The sequence below is a fragment of the Cephus cinctus genome, unplaced genomic scaffold, assembly GCF_000341935.2.
Source record: "Cephus cinctus unplaced genomic scaffold, Ccin1 Ccin1_scaffold0462, whole genome shotgun sequence".
NCBI classification, from domain to species: Eukaryota; Metazoa; Arthropoda; class Insecta; order Hymenoptera; family Cephidae; genus Cephus; species Cephus cinctus.
The window spans coordinates 158,108-175,938 of NW_014333138.1; the positions used below are offsets into that span (position 1 = coordinate 158,108).

The window sequence follows — 17,831 nt, forward strand, 5'->3', positions numbered from 1 at the left end:
ATTGTTGAAACAGTTTTAAGAAAGTGCGGTGAAAACTTCATACCCGCGTAGCACCTCAATATTTGGAAAATGATTCATAAATAGGCTTTTGCAATAGTTCTCGAGGAGTTATATCGTTCCTGATAGGTTTTAACAATAATTCTGTTGCGCAATATCGGTAAAATATTTATTCAATATACTGGTGGCATTATACGCTTCAATGCAGGCAGGCATGAGTTGCTGACTTTTGTCACATTGAACTTACCGAGCTTACACTGTGTGCTCGAACTTAGGATTACAAAGAGAATAGTACATGTGTGGCCGTGTGGCGTGTAAAGCGCTCAACTAACCTAACTACTGAACACTATATGAGAAATGTCATTTAACATATTGCTTTTATTAAAGTGATATCAGTATTTTTGTGTTTCGTGGGATTGAATATATAATCCGTGTATATTTTTAATTGTATTGTAATTTAATATTTTCAAGTTTAAAAAGTGAATTTAATACTATACTAACTAAAATGTGTTTTAACATTTACTTATACATTAGAAATTTTATATAAAAGTAAAATATTGAATGTTAATATCATTTCTTGATATTGCAACAACATGACTGAACACAGTTTCACATTACCAAGAGCACCAAAGGAGCTTATGTTCAATGAACATGATTTTAATGAGGTTATAATACCATATAATTAGATTTTTTCTTATTTTCTCAATAGTTTACTCATAATAACTTTATTTATCTATCATAAGATTGTCACAGTACATTTAATATTGATTTATAACATGTATTGTTTTGTTTCTTTAGAAAGATTTTGATGTTGATAAATTTCTTCAAGAACACAGAAAAAATGCTAGTCTTGAAACTATGCGAGATGATTTGGGAATTTACTTAAAAGTCCTCCGATCTGCAATGATTGAGTTAATCAATAAAGATTATGTGGATTTTGTTAGTCTTTCCAGTAATTTAATTGGCTTGGACAAAGCTATTAATAATCTACAAGTTCCTCTTGGTCAACTCAGAGAAGAGCTAATGGTATGATGTCATTTAACAAATTATTATTACTTTTAATTTTATTATTTATTTCAATAAAAGTACTGTATAGTTGGTTTACAAGTTCGATGTGTTTTTCTGACATATTGAAAATAATAAAGTATCTAGCAAGGCACACATGTCACTGTATAAGATGTTATAAAATATTTGTATGTATGGTCTTGTAATAAATATATTTCATTTTTCTAATTTAACATATATTTACGTTATTTTATGGAAAACCATATATGATTTGCTAATTATTGTATTACTTGTGAACTGTCAAAAAAAAACACATTGAATTCGTGTATCAATATGGATATATATATGTATATACATCTCAACAATTACAAAATAGCAATTTTACAATGTCCTACTTGGGAATATAATAGTTATGTACATCAACTATTTTATAATTATAATATCCTTGAGTAGGAAATTCAAACATTGCCAGTAGATTATAATTACTTTATGTTACCTACGATCTGAAATAAGGGCATTTCAATAATTTATCTATGCTAAAATTTAAGATAAAATATATACTAATTTATTATTGCAAGAGCATATTTAACAGTTTTTATGAACTTAAATAATTTTAAACAAACTTAAAAATGTTATTTGTATGTTATTAAATTATTACTATTAGTGTTGTTAATGTTGTAGCAAGTACGACAAACCTTGGATGATGCAATTACTGAACTGACAATTGCTCTAATCAATCATCAACGAATCAGAGAACGTAAAAAAAGTTTACAGAGCTTAGCACGGGTTTACAAGTCAATAGCAAAATTGTCTCAAATTTTGGCAACAAGTACTACTACAGCAGGATCTTTAAAACCTGACCTTTTAGAACGTGCTGCTACAGAGTTTAATCAACTAAAATTTCACACGTCCAGATGCAAATCTGATATAGCGCCTATTCAAAGCCAGGTAAATGTTTTCACGGTTCTATAAGTATGTGTCATCCAATATTTTTAAATGCATCTACTTTTATATGTCGACATTACAATTAACTAACAATTGAAGTAATAATTATTATCATATTGTCAATATTAAATGATAAAAATAATATTAAACATATCAGTACTGAAAACTAGTTTAAAAATATAACGATATGTCAGATTATTTAAAAGAAGATACAATTCTTCTGTCAAAATTTGAATATTTCATTTATACAATTATTATTCGTACGAAGGTAGGCGAAGGAATACGTTTTTTAGCTTTTGTGATCAAGCATGTATAATGTTCAAAATGAACAAATATTTATGCAAATTGAAAAACGTCGTTTCGATATTATAGTAGACCAATATATATTTTCTTTTAAACATAATTTAATGCTACTGTTCAGTCAGATCCAATACATAGAAATGATATATTTGATCAAATATTGGTACCTCCGTATTCCTAACTCGATAAAGAAAGGGTGTGAGCTTAATTTTAGAATAATACGTTTCGTTGCTTCGCAAATAAGATTCGAAAACCATTAATTAATTTCTGACTTGCCAAATATTTCAACACAAAATCATATGTTAATGATTATGAATCATACACGTCCTTGCAAACTATGACTATCTCCACTTTTAGAAAATATTATCATATTTAATTAAAATATAATCACGTTAGTCTTCTTAAAGCATTGAAATAACCAGTTTCATATTGAGGTACAATAACATGAACTTTGCAATGAGATCTTATGCATTTGTAGTTTTAAAAATAATTAATTTTTTGCATGTGTTAATTTGAAGCTGGAAGTTGAATATTTGTAAATCTTGCTGTTCCTTGTATATTCGAAACTTAATTCTTCCCAAATACGATAATGATTCGTTAGCTGGTTCTTTTTCAATTTTGTATACGACGATCTCCCGTTTGGTCTCTATGCTTCTATCTAAAAACTAACAACAAACAATTGCCAACACTAAAGTAGTCGTAGCCTCAACCCTACCACTACACTACATTTTAAACGATTAACGGACTTTGTCTACTTATGCATTCATCAAAGAACCTTCTGGAATTATTATAGTACTGCGAGATACGACATCAAATAATGGATGAAATATAGATAAGAGCGTTTCAAGCTTAGTTCAAAAAAATAAGACAAAGTTAATTATTTAATTTCAGAAGAGCTTTGAACTTGAACAACATCTTACAGCGATTCTGGATGACTCATTTATACTGAGTATAAAAAACAAGCAGACAAATTTGTTAGTTCGCCACCTCAGGATTTACATTACATTAGACAAAATAGCAGATGCAGAAAATTTAGTAAGGAAAAAAATCGTGGGCCCTGCAGTTGACAATATAATCCATAAAACGAACTTGCAAAGTGAACCATTGGGTTTGCAAGGTATATTTCAACGTTTATTAAACGTGCTTAACGAGGAATTAGATGAACTTCTAATCGTGACGTCACATCCAGACAGGTATGTTGAAGAATATACTATAAAAAAATTCGTGCTTCTCTTATCGTACCTCTTAATTAAACATTTTTTATCTAAAAAAATTATATGAAAAATCACATTCTCTAAAAAGTGTACATGAAATCCATTAAATGGTCAACGATACTTATTATAATATTTCAGAAAAACAAAAGATACCAATACACGTTTATAAAGACTTTATTCATTGAAGGGGATCGGGGCGTGATTTTTGAGACTAAAAAACTTGCTTTTCTATCAGCGTGATTACTAATTCAGGACATTACTGATAATGATTAAAAGTTTATTGACGGTATCGCCAACATGAAATTAATACTAGGTGACAACAGATATTGTTATTTGAGAATTAAAATTGTGAAACAAATCTGTTAACAGATTATTTATTTATATTGATATGATTATAGTATAGGTAAAAAAGTTTTGCCGAAATAAATGGTAAAAATCACAAACTATAAAGATAGTGTCAATAATTAAGTACTCCCTTCAGACACGGAATACTTCAATAGTACAAGATGAAAAAACGCCCGTAAAGTGATTAGTTGTTCTTATAATATCGTAATTTTGAAAAAACGAAAAGGATAACCTCGAGTTGTATAAACAATCCACGAATTTGATGAATGAAATCACTTTTGCATTTGAAAAATAATTAATTAATGATTTGTTGGTAATTCCGTTCTGATTTTCTAATTGTAAGACACACTGTTTAAAAAAAGTCATCTCGTATAGTATCGCTTAAAATTGTACTTACTTTTCAATTTAGGAGTTATCACGAGAACATTAATATTTTTTTTCATGTTAATATAGGATGATCGTAAAAGGATTCAATTTCTTAATAAATAGTTATTGGTCGGAAGTAGAAGAAAAAATCGAATTGGACATGAGCTCTATTTTTGCACCTGGACATCCAGAACAGTTTTACCGGGTAATTATAATATTTATTTATGATGTACTGTTATAAATATTGAACTGTTTATGATTTGAAGAGCATTCAAATATAAGAGCAACAAAATCTTGTTTCTTTGAGCTACAACTGTTGAATTCTATTCACGTTTTATACATTGGCCTTTGCAGAAGAGTAGAATGATCTTGTACGTACACACGCAAATTAAGTTAGGATTTGCTGGATATCTGAAAATTGTATCACTTCATTTTCATTTTTTTCATTTGAAATTGATGTTTTTGTCGTGTTTCAATCAATTTACAATAGTTTAGTGGTTTTTATAGAATTCTACAAGCATGTATTCATCTTATTTCTATACAGTTGTATTATCCATTTACAAGCTGCACAATACACTATCAACATTCAATTACCGGTGAAGATTAAAGGAGTAGTATGGATTATAGTAGTAATCTGATGAATAATTTGTTTACACTTATTAATATTACCAACTATGTTAGGAATAATGTAATGAAATTAACCTAACTTACGTGAGGTTCGGCGTAGCAAACCCAAATCCGGTCTGACGCTCGATGTTAAATTTTTAAACCTGACGCATGCCTGTGTAATATACATATAATACTGGACACAACGATATCATATCCATTAACATTCATTAACAATATTTTTACATAAGATGAAACTTAATTAAATTTTTTTTACAAATATTTTAAATATACTATTTCAGAGATATATGGAAACACTTGAGTTTCTTTCCAAATTAGAGGAACGTTGCAGCAATTTTGAAACTTTGGCTGTACTGAAGAATCATACGCAATATAAGCAATTTTTAAAGAAATGGAATTTGCCAGTTTACTTCCAAATAAGGTTCCAAGAAGTTGCTACCGCCGTTGAGTCGGTACTCTGCGAACCGATTTCACCTACATCCATTATAGAAAATGCGAATAACATTCATTCAATGGAATATTCTCTTTATGCAACACACATTACTTTTGATTCTCTCCTTCGAGGATGGGCCGAAGGTGTATTTTTGCCTCAACTACTACATCGGTAATATACAATTTTATTAAAAAATAATATCTACGAAAGTTTATATTGTACTGGGTATTCATGTCCATCCGCATGTGGGAAGTAGGGTTGAACTCTTCATCAGAAATAAAAAGACGTCTGTTTAAGCGTTATCAATTTGTTAGGTTTAAATTGCGGAATATTTCACATTAAAGTTTGTAATCTTTAGCCTGGCAATGTTGAGTTGGACGGTCTCGGATAGAATGCCACGACCCATTTCCTATTGCTTGCCACGCTAGATAATCTAATTTTTATATTCACAATGCTCGCTCGTCCGTGCTGCTTCTCAGAATGTATTTTTAATCATTTATCTATTATTTCAGTAAAATAGGTGGGCTATTTGGATGTTAACAATATTTAAAAAATTGTAAATACGAGTAAAAAGAGCAATGGCTAGAGCGGTAAGCAGTAGTAATTAAGTCACCGCATTCTATCTTCAGCTCAACGGTGATAGGCGAACCACTTGTGGTTAGACGTGAACACACTGTAGATGAAACGTAAACTCAATACATATAGTAACTACGAAATATCGTTGAACAGTCCAAAAATGACAGCCGATCAGTGAAGGATCAAATTCTTTAACTACTCTTTGTTTTAGGTTCTGGAAATTGAGTCTACAAATATGTTCTAGATATAAAACTTGGTGTCGAAGCACCTTAACTCAAGTAATCTAATATATATTATTTTAAATAAAAATTATAGATTCAATCAGTTATTTAAAAAATTCTGTTTTAATCAATTAGAATTGGCCGATCGTGACTGGAATGGGAAAAATTGATGGAAATGAAGCTGAATGTCCAACAAGATTACAATTTCTTGTATGCTTGTACACCGATATTGAAAAATTCATTAAACAGTTACCAACCCTGTTGGAAATAGTACGAATAAAACTTCCAAATGATAAACCAAGCATAATGAGAATATTAGAAGGTAAATATGTGTGTATATATATATAGCATAACAACGTTTATCTTCATTATCACTAATCCTAATATATTACATTGCCCATTATCTAATTAAAAAATAGCCGATATGTACTTCTAATGGCATCAGAAAAATACGTTTTTATTTTAAATTATTATATTTTAAATGGAGTATATTTTTTAATAAATTTTTAAGGAAAGCAAATAAATTTTTTTCATATGGTTCGGGAAATAAAAAAATTCTGTTAGTGTGATAAAGCAATCTTTTAGCCATTTTAGACAATACTGTAGAAATATATAAGAATGTTACTCCTTTTAACCTTATAGATCCAGAATTTCTTGTCAATCTGATTTATATTTGTCTCTAGTATTCGCAAATAAAGAATTGAATCTTCTCCAAAAATACAAAATACATTTCATTTAAAAATATGAGAAAAGTCGATTATTAATTTTAGAATTAATCTGTGTAGCATGCATTATGTGTTATTTTACCTTTTTTTTTAAATTTTCGTCAGTATGAATCATTATTGTTATTATAAGTTTACGTATACAAATTTCAGATTGTCTGAAAGAAACTTGCAGAAATTTAGAAGACTGCTTGCCAGCAGTTACTGACGAAGTTGTTAAAGAACTCTTGTCACAAAGTGCAGTACATTTAAAACAAGTCAGTGATATTCCACGACTATTTCGACGTACGAAGCGTGATATTCCAACTAAACCGTGTGCATATGTAAATAATGCATTGAATCCTCTTAGTACATTTCATACTGATTATAAAACCGTCATACCAAAAGCTGTTTCTCATTGGATTCACTTAACTCTATCTTCATTAACTGTTCAGTAAGTTATCAAATATTATTTACTTACTACCCAAAATATAAAATTATATTCCAAATTATGTAATGAGCTCCCCTGACAATACATTTGTTACAGTTAACTGTTAGATGCGTATTTCGTATATTTAGGTTTACTTAGCTCGCCTTGATTGAACTTTTGTTATAAATAGTGAGTGAGCTGTGATTAGTTACAAGAAAATATACAGGAAATCAGCTAATTTTTGGCAAATGGTTTTCAAACTTATGTTTAAATATTTGTGAAATATGCTCGGGGTAAACATTTAAGGTCGAGGAAATATAGTTGAAACGCATTAAATGTATTGTGGTGCAGTTCATGTACATAGAAATCAGATATTTGCCTGAGAAATCGTTTTATCTCGATCAATTGTGCTTATACATTAACAATACTCTGTGACTCACACTAACAGCCATCTAATAACGGAAATGAGAATTGTATTAAACAATTATAAAGAGCAATAACTTGTATACCAGTCAACATACACAGATCATCTTTACATAAATAAAAATGATATAATTTTTACTTTCAACCGCGATTTTGTGGATAATAATGCGATAAATAAACCATGAAAAGTCTGAAGTCGTATTTTCCAAAGCTTTCAGAGATAACTTTTTCAGTTTTCTAATTGAGTCTTAAAAATATGTACCTGCTATGTATTCATTACAATGAATTTATATGCTAAGTATCATTTAAAATATATAAACCGTGAAAACTCAATAATTAACCGCGATTCTTTTGTTTAAACAGGTATTTGTCATCTGTTACTGATGTTTTAACTTCAGTACAAAAAACTGAGGAAAGTTTAAAAAGATTAAAAAAAATTCGCGACAAGTCCGCAGGAATGTCGCCTTCAGAAGGAAAGGGAATTAGTGACGATGCAAAAATACGAATTCAACTGGAAATCGATGTATATGGATACAAAAATATGGTAAGGGGATGAATGTCTCAAATGAAATTAAAATATAGTAGACATTATGTTACATTAAAAATCCTATATAAAGATTCGTATTAATTAACTCATAATTAACAAATAATGCTGAAGACACGATAGTTATAATTGTTCTAATATTCCGTATAACAAAAACAATCATTTTACATGACTCTTTATCAAGTCAGTTAAATATTTATCTTTCTTATTTTTATTATAAATTTATAAATAAATAATACGATTTAATTATTATTGTGATATAATCGAATATTCTGAAATATTAAATTTGCAATAAAGTCTTCTTCAATTATTTTTATTACTTCAATTTATGATAATTTATTTTAAATTCACGCGAAACGGCAAATTAGACATACAAAATATAGATTAATATCCAATCCATCTAAATTTTCCCAAAGATCAACTATCAAAGCCTTGGAACTTGATTATCGATGAATCGCTCTCAATTTCATGTCATTTATTTCATTTTCATATGAAGAAGTCAATGCTGCATAATATGTTTATCTGCTTACAAAATATGAAACTATTATTATTATTCATAACGATTTGATTTTACAGATTGAAACTCTTGATGCCGATATTTCAAATGTGCCTCATTTACAAGATTTAATACATGTTGTAGAAGCTGCTGTGAAAAATAAAGATGAACAATGATGAAAGAATGTTCACACTATTTTTACATAGCGTTAATAAAACAACGTTGTCTTTTATGCATCAGTGTAGTAAAGTGAGTAACAGAATCGGTTATGTAATCAAGGAAAATGCAAAGTTGTGTAATAAATGTTCGACATGATTCTGTAAAGGAATGTAGATACTTTATAAAAAAAGTACAATATATATGGGTGTCATGTAAATAGGTCATACATTTGTATATTCTAATAAAAATAAATAAAATATTCGATTCAAACATTACAACGCATTAATGATGAAATATATACACTAGATCAGGATGCTTAAAATATAAATAATTGGCCCAGTGCTCAACTACTTACACATATTTATTAATCACCTTTATTACGAAGCCTGTTTTACAGGATTAAATATCTTTACATTGTCGTGAGATCAACAGTTTCCAGTATTCACAAATAAATTATATAAATCAAGCGAAAGAACGAATTTAAACGCAATTTATTAACTTAAATTTTACGGTCTTATAACATTGTATATTTCTCATAAATATACTAGACTTTGATCCTGTAAACATTTTCTTTAATATATACATAACTCTAACAAATAAATGTATAAGTGTATTTATAATGTTGCCAATAATCAGTAGATATAAATAGATATCCTGAATTCTAAGTTATATGCGATTAATCGAATTCGCTATCGTAAAACAATTTGGGTTTACAATTTCTTCCATAAATACCCATCCAATTAAAGTTTGAAGTAATCATAAAATTAATTCAATTATCTTTCTTGACGTTAGATACCTTTTCTAAATTCATGTATACGTTAAAACAAGAATATTATTAAAATCAAATAGAGCTCATATTAAAATGAATAGAGCTTCTAATACATAGTACTATTTTTAACAAGTTGTTAAAATTAGAACCTGCATGATATTCGAAATTCACTTCTTGTCTTATGAAAAATGAGAGATTCTATATAATGCGAATCTATGCATTAAGTTTAAGATATACTTTACATATATGCTAAAGTTTTTGTGTTTCATGCCTTGGCATTTGCGTGCACTTCTAATTCTTTTTTCGCAACTCTTTCATGTCTATATCATTTCATACTCATAAAAATCTTTTTTTGAATAATCAATTAAAGTACACTACTTTATTAACATGACAGTACTTATATTATAGATGAACAAGCTGACTTATAGGTGCATAAGAGATAGGATGGAATCGAGGGGAAAAAATAAAATATCCTATGTCAAATATAATAACTTACTTTTATATCAATAATTTAATGTTTATTAATTTTCTCATTAGTTCACCATTTACTTTTCTGTACTACTGAGATTAAATAATTACTGAATCATCTTCACTTTTAATAACAATACATAACAGGAAAGTAACTGCTGTATAAGTCATATTTCATAATCAAATTTATAGTCAAAAAATCGTAAACAATATTTTATAGAAAATGATACCTGCATTATTGTCAAAAACAAATAATCATTGTATTGCAGTTGTTAACCCATTTACATCCGTAAGAGGAATATTCCGCGTATGACGATCGCCTTAAGCAGAGTCATAATGCCAATGGGTTAATAACTGAACGTTGAGCTTACAAAATAAAAATAAATTTCAAGTAGGGCGTTACTAATGAAAAACACAGAAAAATGTTTTCGCATAAAGATGATTGAAATCATATAATACACCGCGATTAGAGGCTATAAGAATTATAATAAAACAAATTAAATATTGTTACTTCAGTTCCGAATTATCTTCTTCCTGCAATAACTTCTCGTGAAAGTGATAGTAGACCGTACGATTTAACTGACCTATAACCATATAAAGCTAATGACGGCCATTATTAATAGAATACTAGTTAACCATAACGAATATTACCATTGAAAAAAAATAAATGAGTTAACTGCTTTGTAAATAACCTACACATTTCTCACGTAATAAAGTTACTTTTACATAATGAACAATGGAAGGTCGATTATGTACCTTCTCTACAAAATTATAAACAACAGTTAATGGTGACGTACATATATGTACGTCGTTAAAATTTACAACGGAACAAATCTCTCTTTCCGCTCCTCTCAATTATTTCTAATAACTGCAAGGATCTTTAGCATAAGATTAATTGGCTTGAAAAATTTGGAAAGGCAACAATGAAACTTACGGGCAAGAGCCAGAAGACAATGTTGCCGATACACAAAAATGTGAAACTATTTAATGAGTTTATTTGATAACTGGATGTGGAGCAACGAAGAGTATACAGAGCAGGGCAAATGGAGAGAAATCAGTGGCAGTATTATGGCCAATCAGCGCAGATCTGGATTATCATTGACTTGCTTTTTTATGCGCAACAACACTGTTGTGTACCATTGGTCCAATCGTGAAATGGAGTCATACTCCTTCACGGCTTCCGTAAATCCTTCCAGGTTTTGTTCCTCCACATGTTCAATTAGTGTCTGAAAAAGAAAAAGTTTCCAACTCGTAAAAATTGTAATAAGCTGATAGTTATTCTTTCACCCCTCTTATTTTCATATTACTGAATTTTCAAAAAATATTTAACATTTGTAGTAAACCATATCAGTACTTTATGCTATGCACTAAACTGTTGGTTAATACAAACTTATTTTTTAAAATTAGCATATGTGTAACATTCAATGCATACGTTAAAAGAAAAATCTTTTAACCATTTGCAGTCCAAGTCGGAGTTAGACTGGACATCATATTTCATTCCAGCCCATCTTATGTTAACCGCGTCTCTCAGAATAGAACTTTGTGACAATTTTTAAATGCGCCATCAATTCCAAGTATATTTCCTATATATAGTAAATTTGAATGATGATCAAATACATGATACCAATTAAACTGGCCAAATTAATGCAGACCAGTTAAAATGAAATAATAAAAATAATTGGGATCGCAAAAAGTTAAATAGTGTATTGAAATACGAAAACATAGAAAAGTATTAATTGAATGAAAACAGTAATAAGCCTATTGAAATAAAATAATATTGTTCGATATAGGAAACTTTTGTTCTACAATTATTGTTTTGTTTTGTACAATACAATAATTGTAGTTACCACAAAATTATATATTAATATACAAATAAGTAAAAAGAAATATCACAGAAATAAGAATTAAGTATCACAGTAATATGGTATGACAAATAGTACACCAAAATGACGGAGCACGTGTAACATGGTGTGACATACAATTTTATGATGTATTATTTTTAGTACACAGAGTATTAAATGTCAAACTACGTTTTGATTCATACATATAATATAGTATGTCAAAATATTACGTTCTGTTTATAGATACGAGTATACCATCGAGACACCCACAGGCATGCTATTCCAGATGTACATACAATCACTGCCTTCGTTTTGGAAAACCACAATGACTAATAAATTTGACAATTTCTTTGCGATAATATAAAGCGTGTTAAAACAGTAAAATACTTATTCTTACATTATATAAAATATGTTTTACAAATCACTTCATTAACAATAAATTTTCATCTTTATATTTTATCAAAAGAAAGGAACTTCAAAGTTGTACATAATCAAAACCGTGAATCATATTGCAGTGCTAATTACATGACTATCAGTATCAGATACTAGTAACAATGAGAATTACCTTTAAAAGCTTGTATTCTCTAGAGTCTTGGAAAGCAGGGTATTGCTCGGAGTATCGTTCAATTGCATGTTGCGCATTGAGAACGTCAACACACAACTGACAGAGGCCTGCACGGAAAAAATATTCCTTTGCGCTATATTTCAATAAAGAACTCTCCAAAGACGAAGATGCAACCTGGAAAAGAACAAATTTTCCGTTAGTACTGAATTATCTAGTTTCATAATTACTACAATTATGAAACTATAAAGATTGGAACCAACGTTTTAGAAAATATTTTATTCCTGTGCACACACACACACAGACACACAATATTTCAACTTATTATTTATTTTTATCACAATAATTTTTGTTTCAAATTATGTTCTTCAAAGAGAATTTTAACAATTATGTCGAGTTTAATTTGAATAAAATATTAATATATTTTAAGCAGGGTCGAGCGTTTCGCCAAGCTCAGAGAAAAGATGCTGATTCCTTTTTTAGACATTAATATGAAGAGTATATATTTTACCGTGAAGTTTCAATAAATTTATCTTCATAGTGTTCGAGATTTTTTTTTGAAAATGACATCATTTGGCACTATTTTTTGAGAACAAGGTATTCTGACAGTTGCAAGCATGGTTCATGTGAAGACGCTGCAAACTTATTATTGCAGATTTTAAATAACATTTTTAGGATGCCTTATGCGAAGGTTGATATACTTGACCTTCATCCTCATTTAGTAATACATAATTATTTGGATCGAGAACCAGATCACTGCGAATAGCAGCCATGAGAAAAAAATTTGGTTCTCAATCCACATAATTGTTTACTATTAAATAATGGGGAAAGTCGAGTATCTCAACTTTTGCATAAGACATCCCGAAGCTGTTATTTAGAATTTGCAATAATTAGTTTGTGCGTCTTCACACGAACCGTGCTTGCAGCTGTCAAAATACCTTACTCATAAGAAATAGTGCTAAATAGTGCAATTTAAAAAAAAATTCTCGAAAACGGTGAGGATAAAGAACCACACACCAAATGTATGAGAAAATAGATTCCAATTGAAATTACTTAAAAAGATGATAATATATAGTTCGTGTCGTCCCCATTAAAATCGTCAATGGGGATAAAGTCAGAAAATGGACAGTTTCCGAGTTACAGAGTGTCAGATATCGGAAGAATGAGTGAACCCTTCTAAACAATCCAAGCTAATATCTCGAAACAAAGAAAAATATCTCTTGGGGTATGTTAGCCATAAAGAAGATATTCGTTATCCTTCTATGAGATTGATTCAGTCCATACATGGTGCAGCTAATTGTCCTCAACAAAGAAATGTTAGTTTATATCAAGTCATTCAAGTTTAAGTATAGTATAGATGAAGCATATAGTATATGGATAGGCATCATCTCTACGCAATCCTAAAATATCACTCATGTTTAAACACTGATGTCACGTGAAGCATTGTAGTTGTACGAAATAAGAATTTATCTAACATGCAAATATTAGACCGTAATGTGACCTTTTGGGGACAATCTGAACCCATATGTTACCACATAAAACGACATAGAATTCAACTCTCTATCCATTCCAAATGTTATGAGTGTCTATATCACAGAAAACTAATAGACCTTTAGATAACCTTGAAAAATGACCTTTGTCGGATGACATGTATTACATTTTACCACATTTTCAGACAATTCGACTGGGATTCAATTTCCCATACATTTGGTGCGTGGTTCTCTATTGAAAATTCGCGGTTAAACACTCTCCATATCAATATGTAAAAAAAAAATCAACATCTTTTCTCTACGCTTGGCGTAACGCTCAACCGTCCTTAACAAACTTAATACATTTTTGTAACGTTTGATGTAAAATCAATATAGTAATAATGATAATTGCTAGATTACATCATTTCAATATATGGTTTATTACTTACAAATCTTCTACTAAAAGCAAATCGATCACTAATCGATATTTCGCTATTTGTAGGATGCTAATCTTCGATTGATTGTTAGTTACATTTTGTGTAACGGACCTTTGAGATTATATAGGCAACCAAAATAAATATCCTGAACTAAGAAACAACTAAATAAAACGTATCATCTTTATAAATTTTGGCAATCTAAGAAGCAAAAATTAGAAAAAATTGGTTTATCATATGTATATAAACTACGAGAGCACCAATATTATGACAACATAATAAACAATAAAGAAGAGTAAAGGTAAAAAGAAACTTTTCGCGCTTTTAACGCAATCACGATATACACATGTCCCGTATTTGTTTCAAATTAATTAAACAATAGATTTAATAGTCTAATATATCGGATATTATGAACATGGTATAATATGATTTGAACAATACTCACGTCTTCGTAGATCTGAATAGCTCTGTCATAATTTTCAAGTTGAGCTGCATATTGTGCAACTTTTAAAAGACATTTATTTGCCGATGAATTGCTCTCTTCCCCACGAAAATAATCGGCTGCTTGCTCGTAATGATGTACAGCGCGTTCTAAATCGACTGATTCGCTCTCATACATTTCTGCTATAGTTTGATGATGCTTTGCTGCCATTGTAAATCTACCCATGTCCGTATAAATCTCAATGGCTTTAAGTAAACAATTAACGGCCTCTGCAAATGAGAAAACAGTATAAGTGTAACATTTTACTTTGTATCTTAATAGTGATAGCAAAAAGTGATCTAAGTAATCTCTAAATAAACTAATTAATTACTAACAATCATCTGAATACAACTTTCAGTTCGATCAGTTAAAATAATTAATCCTCGTGAAGCCTTGATATGGTTTTTCATTCTATATTAAGACCTTCATACATGGATTTGTACATGCTCACATAGATTGGCATCATCATTATGTAGAATGGTCAATATATCACCACCATCTCCACTTATGCTCATGCACAAGCAAACCCATGTTTGAAGCTTTCAAAGATAACTATATCTATTGATTATTAATAAAATAATATTTATACAATTATATAATTGCTATACGTAAACACATTTATGCAATATAGAAATATTATCAGTCGCAATATTAATATCATATTCAAGACTTCTGTACGCTGCAAGTTAGTGAAATTGGTTTTTCATTACCATGGTTTGTGTTATTTACAACATAGATCGAGGAGAACAATATTAAAAAACGGATTAAATAACTATATTCAGAGTCTTTTTGTATCAATAGGGTAATGAAAATAAAAATAAAAGATCTTTGACCTTGGTTAAGGATTTAAAAAAAAAATGGATTTTGATAGTACCATTAGGGTCTGATTTCTTATAACAATTTGCAGCATCAACATAATTGGTAGCTGCATCGTGGCGACTTCCTGCTTTACTATGTAAGTTTGCTGCTTCACAAAAAGCATTTCCCGCTGCACCCCACTTCTTTGCTACTTTAAACGAAATTCCAGCACGCTGGTAACAATCCACAGCTTCTTCTACCTTGGATGAACCTCTGTAATAAAATTTTCAATTAAATATAGATATAATAGTTGGAAGCGTTGTGTATTTGCAAATATATTGCATATAGTTATTATATGTGAAAAATTGTAATGTAATAACCAAAATGAACTACTGAAATATAAGCGACTAAAGATGATAAATAGCACATCTTATTTGTTGCTACTTGTCATGATGCATTTACGTATACAACTTGGCATTACGGATAATCAAATTTAGATTATTTTATATTTATATCATTCATAAAACCATGTATAACAATGTAGTAGAGTAAATAAGTAGTTAGTACAAATTATACATTTTTTAATTTAATTGTTCCATTACTACAAGATTTTTGATAAATAAGCATTTGAGTTTTAACAAATCGGAATAATCTTATGAAACTGATCAATAAAATAATAATTTTCTAAAAAATTTAAATGTGTGTTGATTTAGTTTTAATGGTAGTATGAATCATATTTTAATTATAAATAGTAATTATCATTGTTCGTAGTTAAGTTATAAAAAGATATGAAGATAGGAATATAGAAGAAATCAATTATAAAGAAAGAAAGTCCCAACTATCCCAATGTTTATAAGCAAAACTACAATGTATTTAATGTATGTTTATGAACAGATTAAAAGAAAACTATAATATACTTCCACAGAGCAAAGTATTGCAAGATCACCAACGATCATGAAACCATTGTAACAAAGCCTAAACATTTTTATGAACTAAGCAATATAAAGGGAAATTGATAGTAAGTGCATAATTCTGTATTTTAATAAAAGTTAATATTTTAAAACTATTTCCAAATTACCTGTATAAATCTGCAAGATTATATGAAAAAAGCAGTATTAGATATAAATTATAAAACCATATTGTAAAAATGAAAAATATAAAATTATAACAAGAAAGATAATAACAATAATAGATAACAATTATTATATATAAAATATAACAAGTAAAACGAATATATACAGGGAAATGAGTTTTTGGTATCAATACATTTTGTTATATTTTTAGATATTTTAACCTCAAATATGTAGAAGTGAGATTAAGGAAAACCAATGAAGATACCAAAATAATGTTAATACAAAATGGAAAAAACAAAAAGAATAAATAACCCGTTCGAACAGTTATATTCAGTAGATGTAAATGTTGAAAATAGTAAAGATTAAAAGAAATTAAAAATACACTTTTTACTAAACTGTAAGGATACATTAACTCAAATTGAATATTAAATCTAATTATAATTTTAAAACGTATTCATTTAACAGTTTCATCGGCAATAAATGCGATAGAAAACACATTTTAATCTTTCGACCTGATGATCTACGTTGAGACCCACCCCGTACGTACACAGCTACGCACACGTTATAGAAACTAATGAAACAGCAAGCCAAGAACATTTTCTTTGCAAAAATCGATAAGACAGTATCATTCTAATAGCACTACGATTTATAATGAACTTACATTAATTAATTCAAAAGATATTTCCAAGAATGTGTTAGTCATTCTGAGTATATGCTTATGACTGTATTATGTCGGACAGTCTAGCAGGATAAATCAATATATTTAACTCACCCAAAAAGGGAACCAAAGAATCCTTTAGACGAGGTTAACTTCTTCTCGGCATCTGCCATAAGCTGCTTCGCCTTTACCTCGTGATCAGCCATGATAACGAGCGTTATTTTACACAAAACACGGGTTCACCTCCGCTGTCACTCACTTTATTGACGAAATGCATCCACTTCGTCCACCAGCGAGCCCAACGTCACCGCCAGTCACCGCGTAGTAAGCGCTTGTCGCTTACAGCACCACCACCATCGTCAACGGTACCACATTGCCAGCATGAAACTGCTGTCGATTATCTACAGTCGATAACAGTCCTTCAACCATTTTCGCAATACTCATGATCTACTCTTCATCGATCGGCTTTTCGTAGTTTCGAGTTGAAAAGCATAGG

General features: G+C 29.6%; 2 protein-coding genes across 4 annotated transcripts; one reads left to right on the forward strand and one right to left on the reverse strand.

The window, feature by feature from the left end:
- The first annotated feature begins 223 nt into the window (after nt 1–223).
- On the forward strand, nt 224–9,057 carry LOC107267931 (conserved oligomeric Golgi complex subunit 2). 3 transcript variants are annotated; one of them, XM_015740143.2, is made up of 11 exons: nt 224–662; nt 796–1,023; nt 1,684–1,950; nt 3,142–3,440; nt 4,260–4,377; nt 5,081–5,403; nt 6,020–6,086; nt 6,165–6,351; nt 6,905–7,184; nt 7,947–8,127; nt 8,704–9,057. In XM_015740143.2, the coding sequence occupies exons 1-11, from the start codon at nt 591–593 to the stop codon at nt 8,797–8,799; spliced, it is 2,118 nt and encodes a 705-aa protein (XP_015595629.1). In that variant the 5' UTR covers nt 224–590; the 3' UTR covers nt 8,800–9,057. The 3 variants fall into 3 exon arrangements, 2 of the variants coding, with proteins under 2 accessions (XP_015595629.1, XP_015595628.1); XR_003059759.1 differs by having other exon boundaries at nt 226–662; nt 3,139–3,440; nt 6,905–7,074; XM_015740142.2 differs by having other exon boundaries at nt 228–662; nt 3,139–3,440.
- Nucleotides 9,058–9,125: 68 nt separating this feature from the next.
- LOC107267940 (alpha-soluble NSF attachment protein) lies at nt 9,126–17,671 on the reverse strand. The gene is made up of 5 exons (XM_015740160.2): nt 17,450–17,671; nt 15,681–15,877; nt 14,771–15,036; nt 12,426–12,599; nt 9,126–11,245 (listed from the first exon to the last, which is right to left on the reverse strand). The coding sequence occupies exons 1-5, from the start codon at nt 17,539–17,541 to the stop codon at nt 11,096–11,098; spliced, it is 879 nt and encodes a 292-aa protein (XP_015595646.1). The 5' UTR covers nt 17,542–17,671; the 3' UTR covers nt 9,126–11,095.
- Nucleotides 17,672–17,831: the final 160 nt, after the last annotated feature.

Coding starts and splice junctions, on each gene's coding strand:
- LOC107267931 (XM_015740142.2), top strand. CDS start 591: ATGACTGAACACAGTTTCACATTACCAAGAGCACCAAAGGAGCTTATG. Junction 1,951..3,138: donor TAGCGCCTATTCAAAGCCAG/GTAAATGTTTTC, acceptor ATTTAATTTCAG/AAGAGCTTTGAACTTGAACA. Junction 6,352..6,904: donor CATAATGAGAATATTAGAAG/GTAAATATGTGT, acceptor TACAAATTTCAG/ATTGTCTGAAAGAAACTTGC.
- LOC107267940 (XM_015740160.2), bottom strand. CDS start 17,541: ATGGCTGATCACGAGGTAAAGGCGAAGCAGCTTATGGCAGATGCCGAG. Junction 15,037..15,680: donor TAAGAAATCAGACCCTAATG/GTACTATCAAAA, acceptor TCTCATTTGCAG/AGGCCGTTAATTGTTTACTT. Junction 11,246..12,425: donor GAGAATACAAGCTTTTAAAG/GTAATTCTCATT, acceptor TTTCTTTTTCAG/ACACTAATTGAACATGTGGA.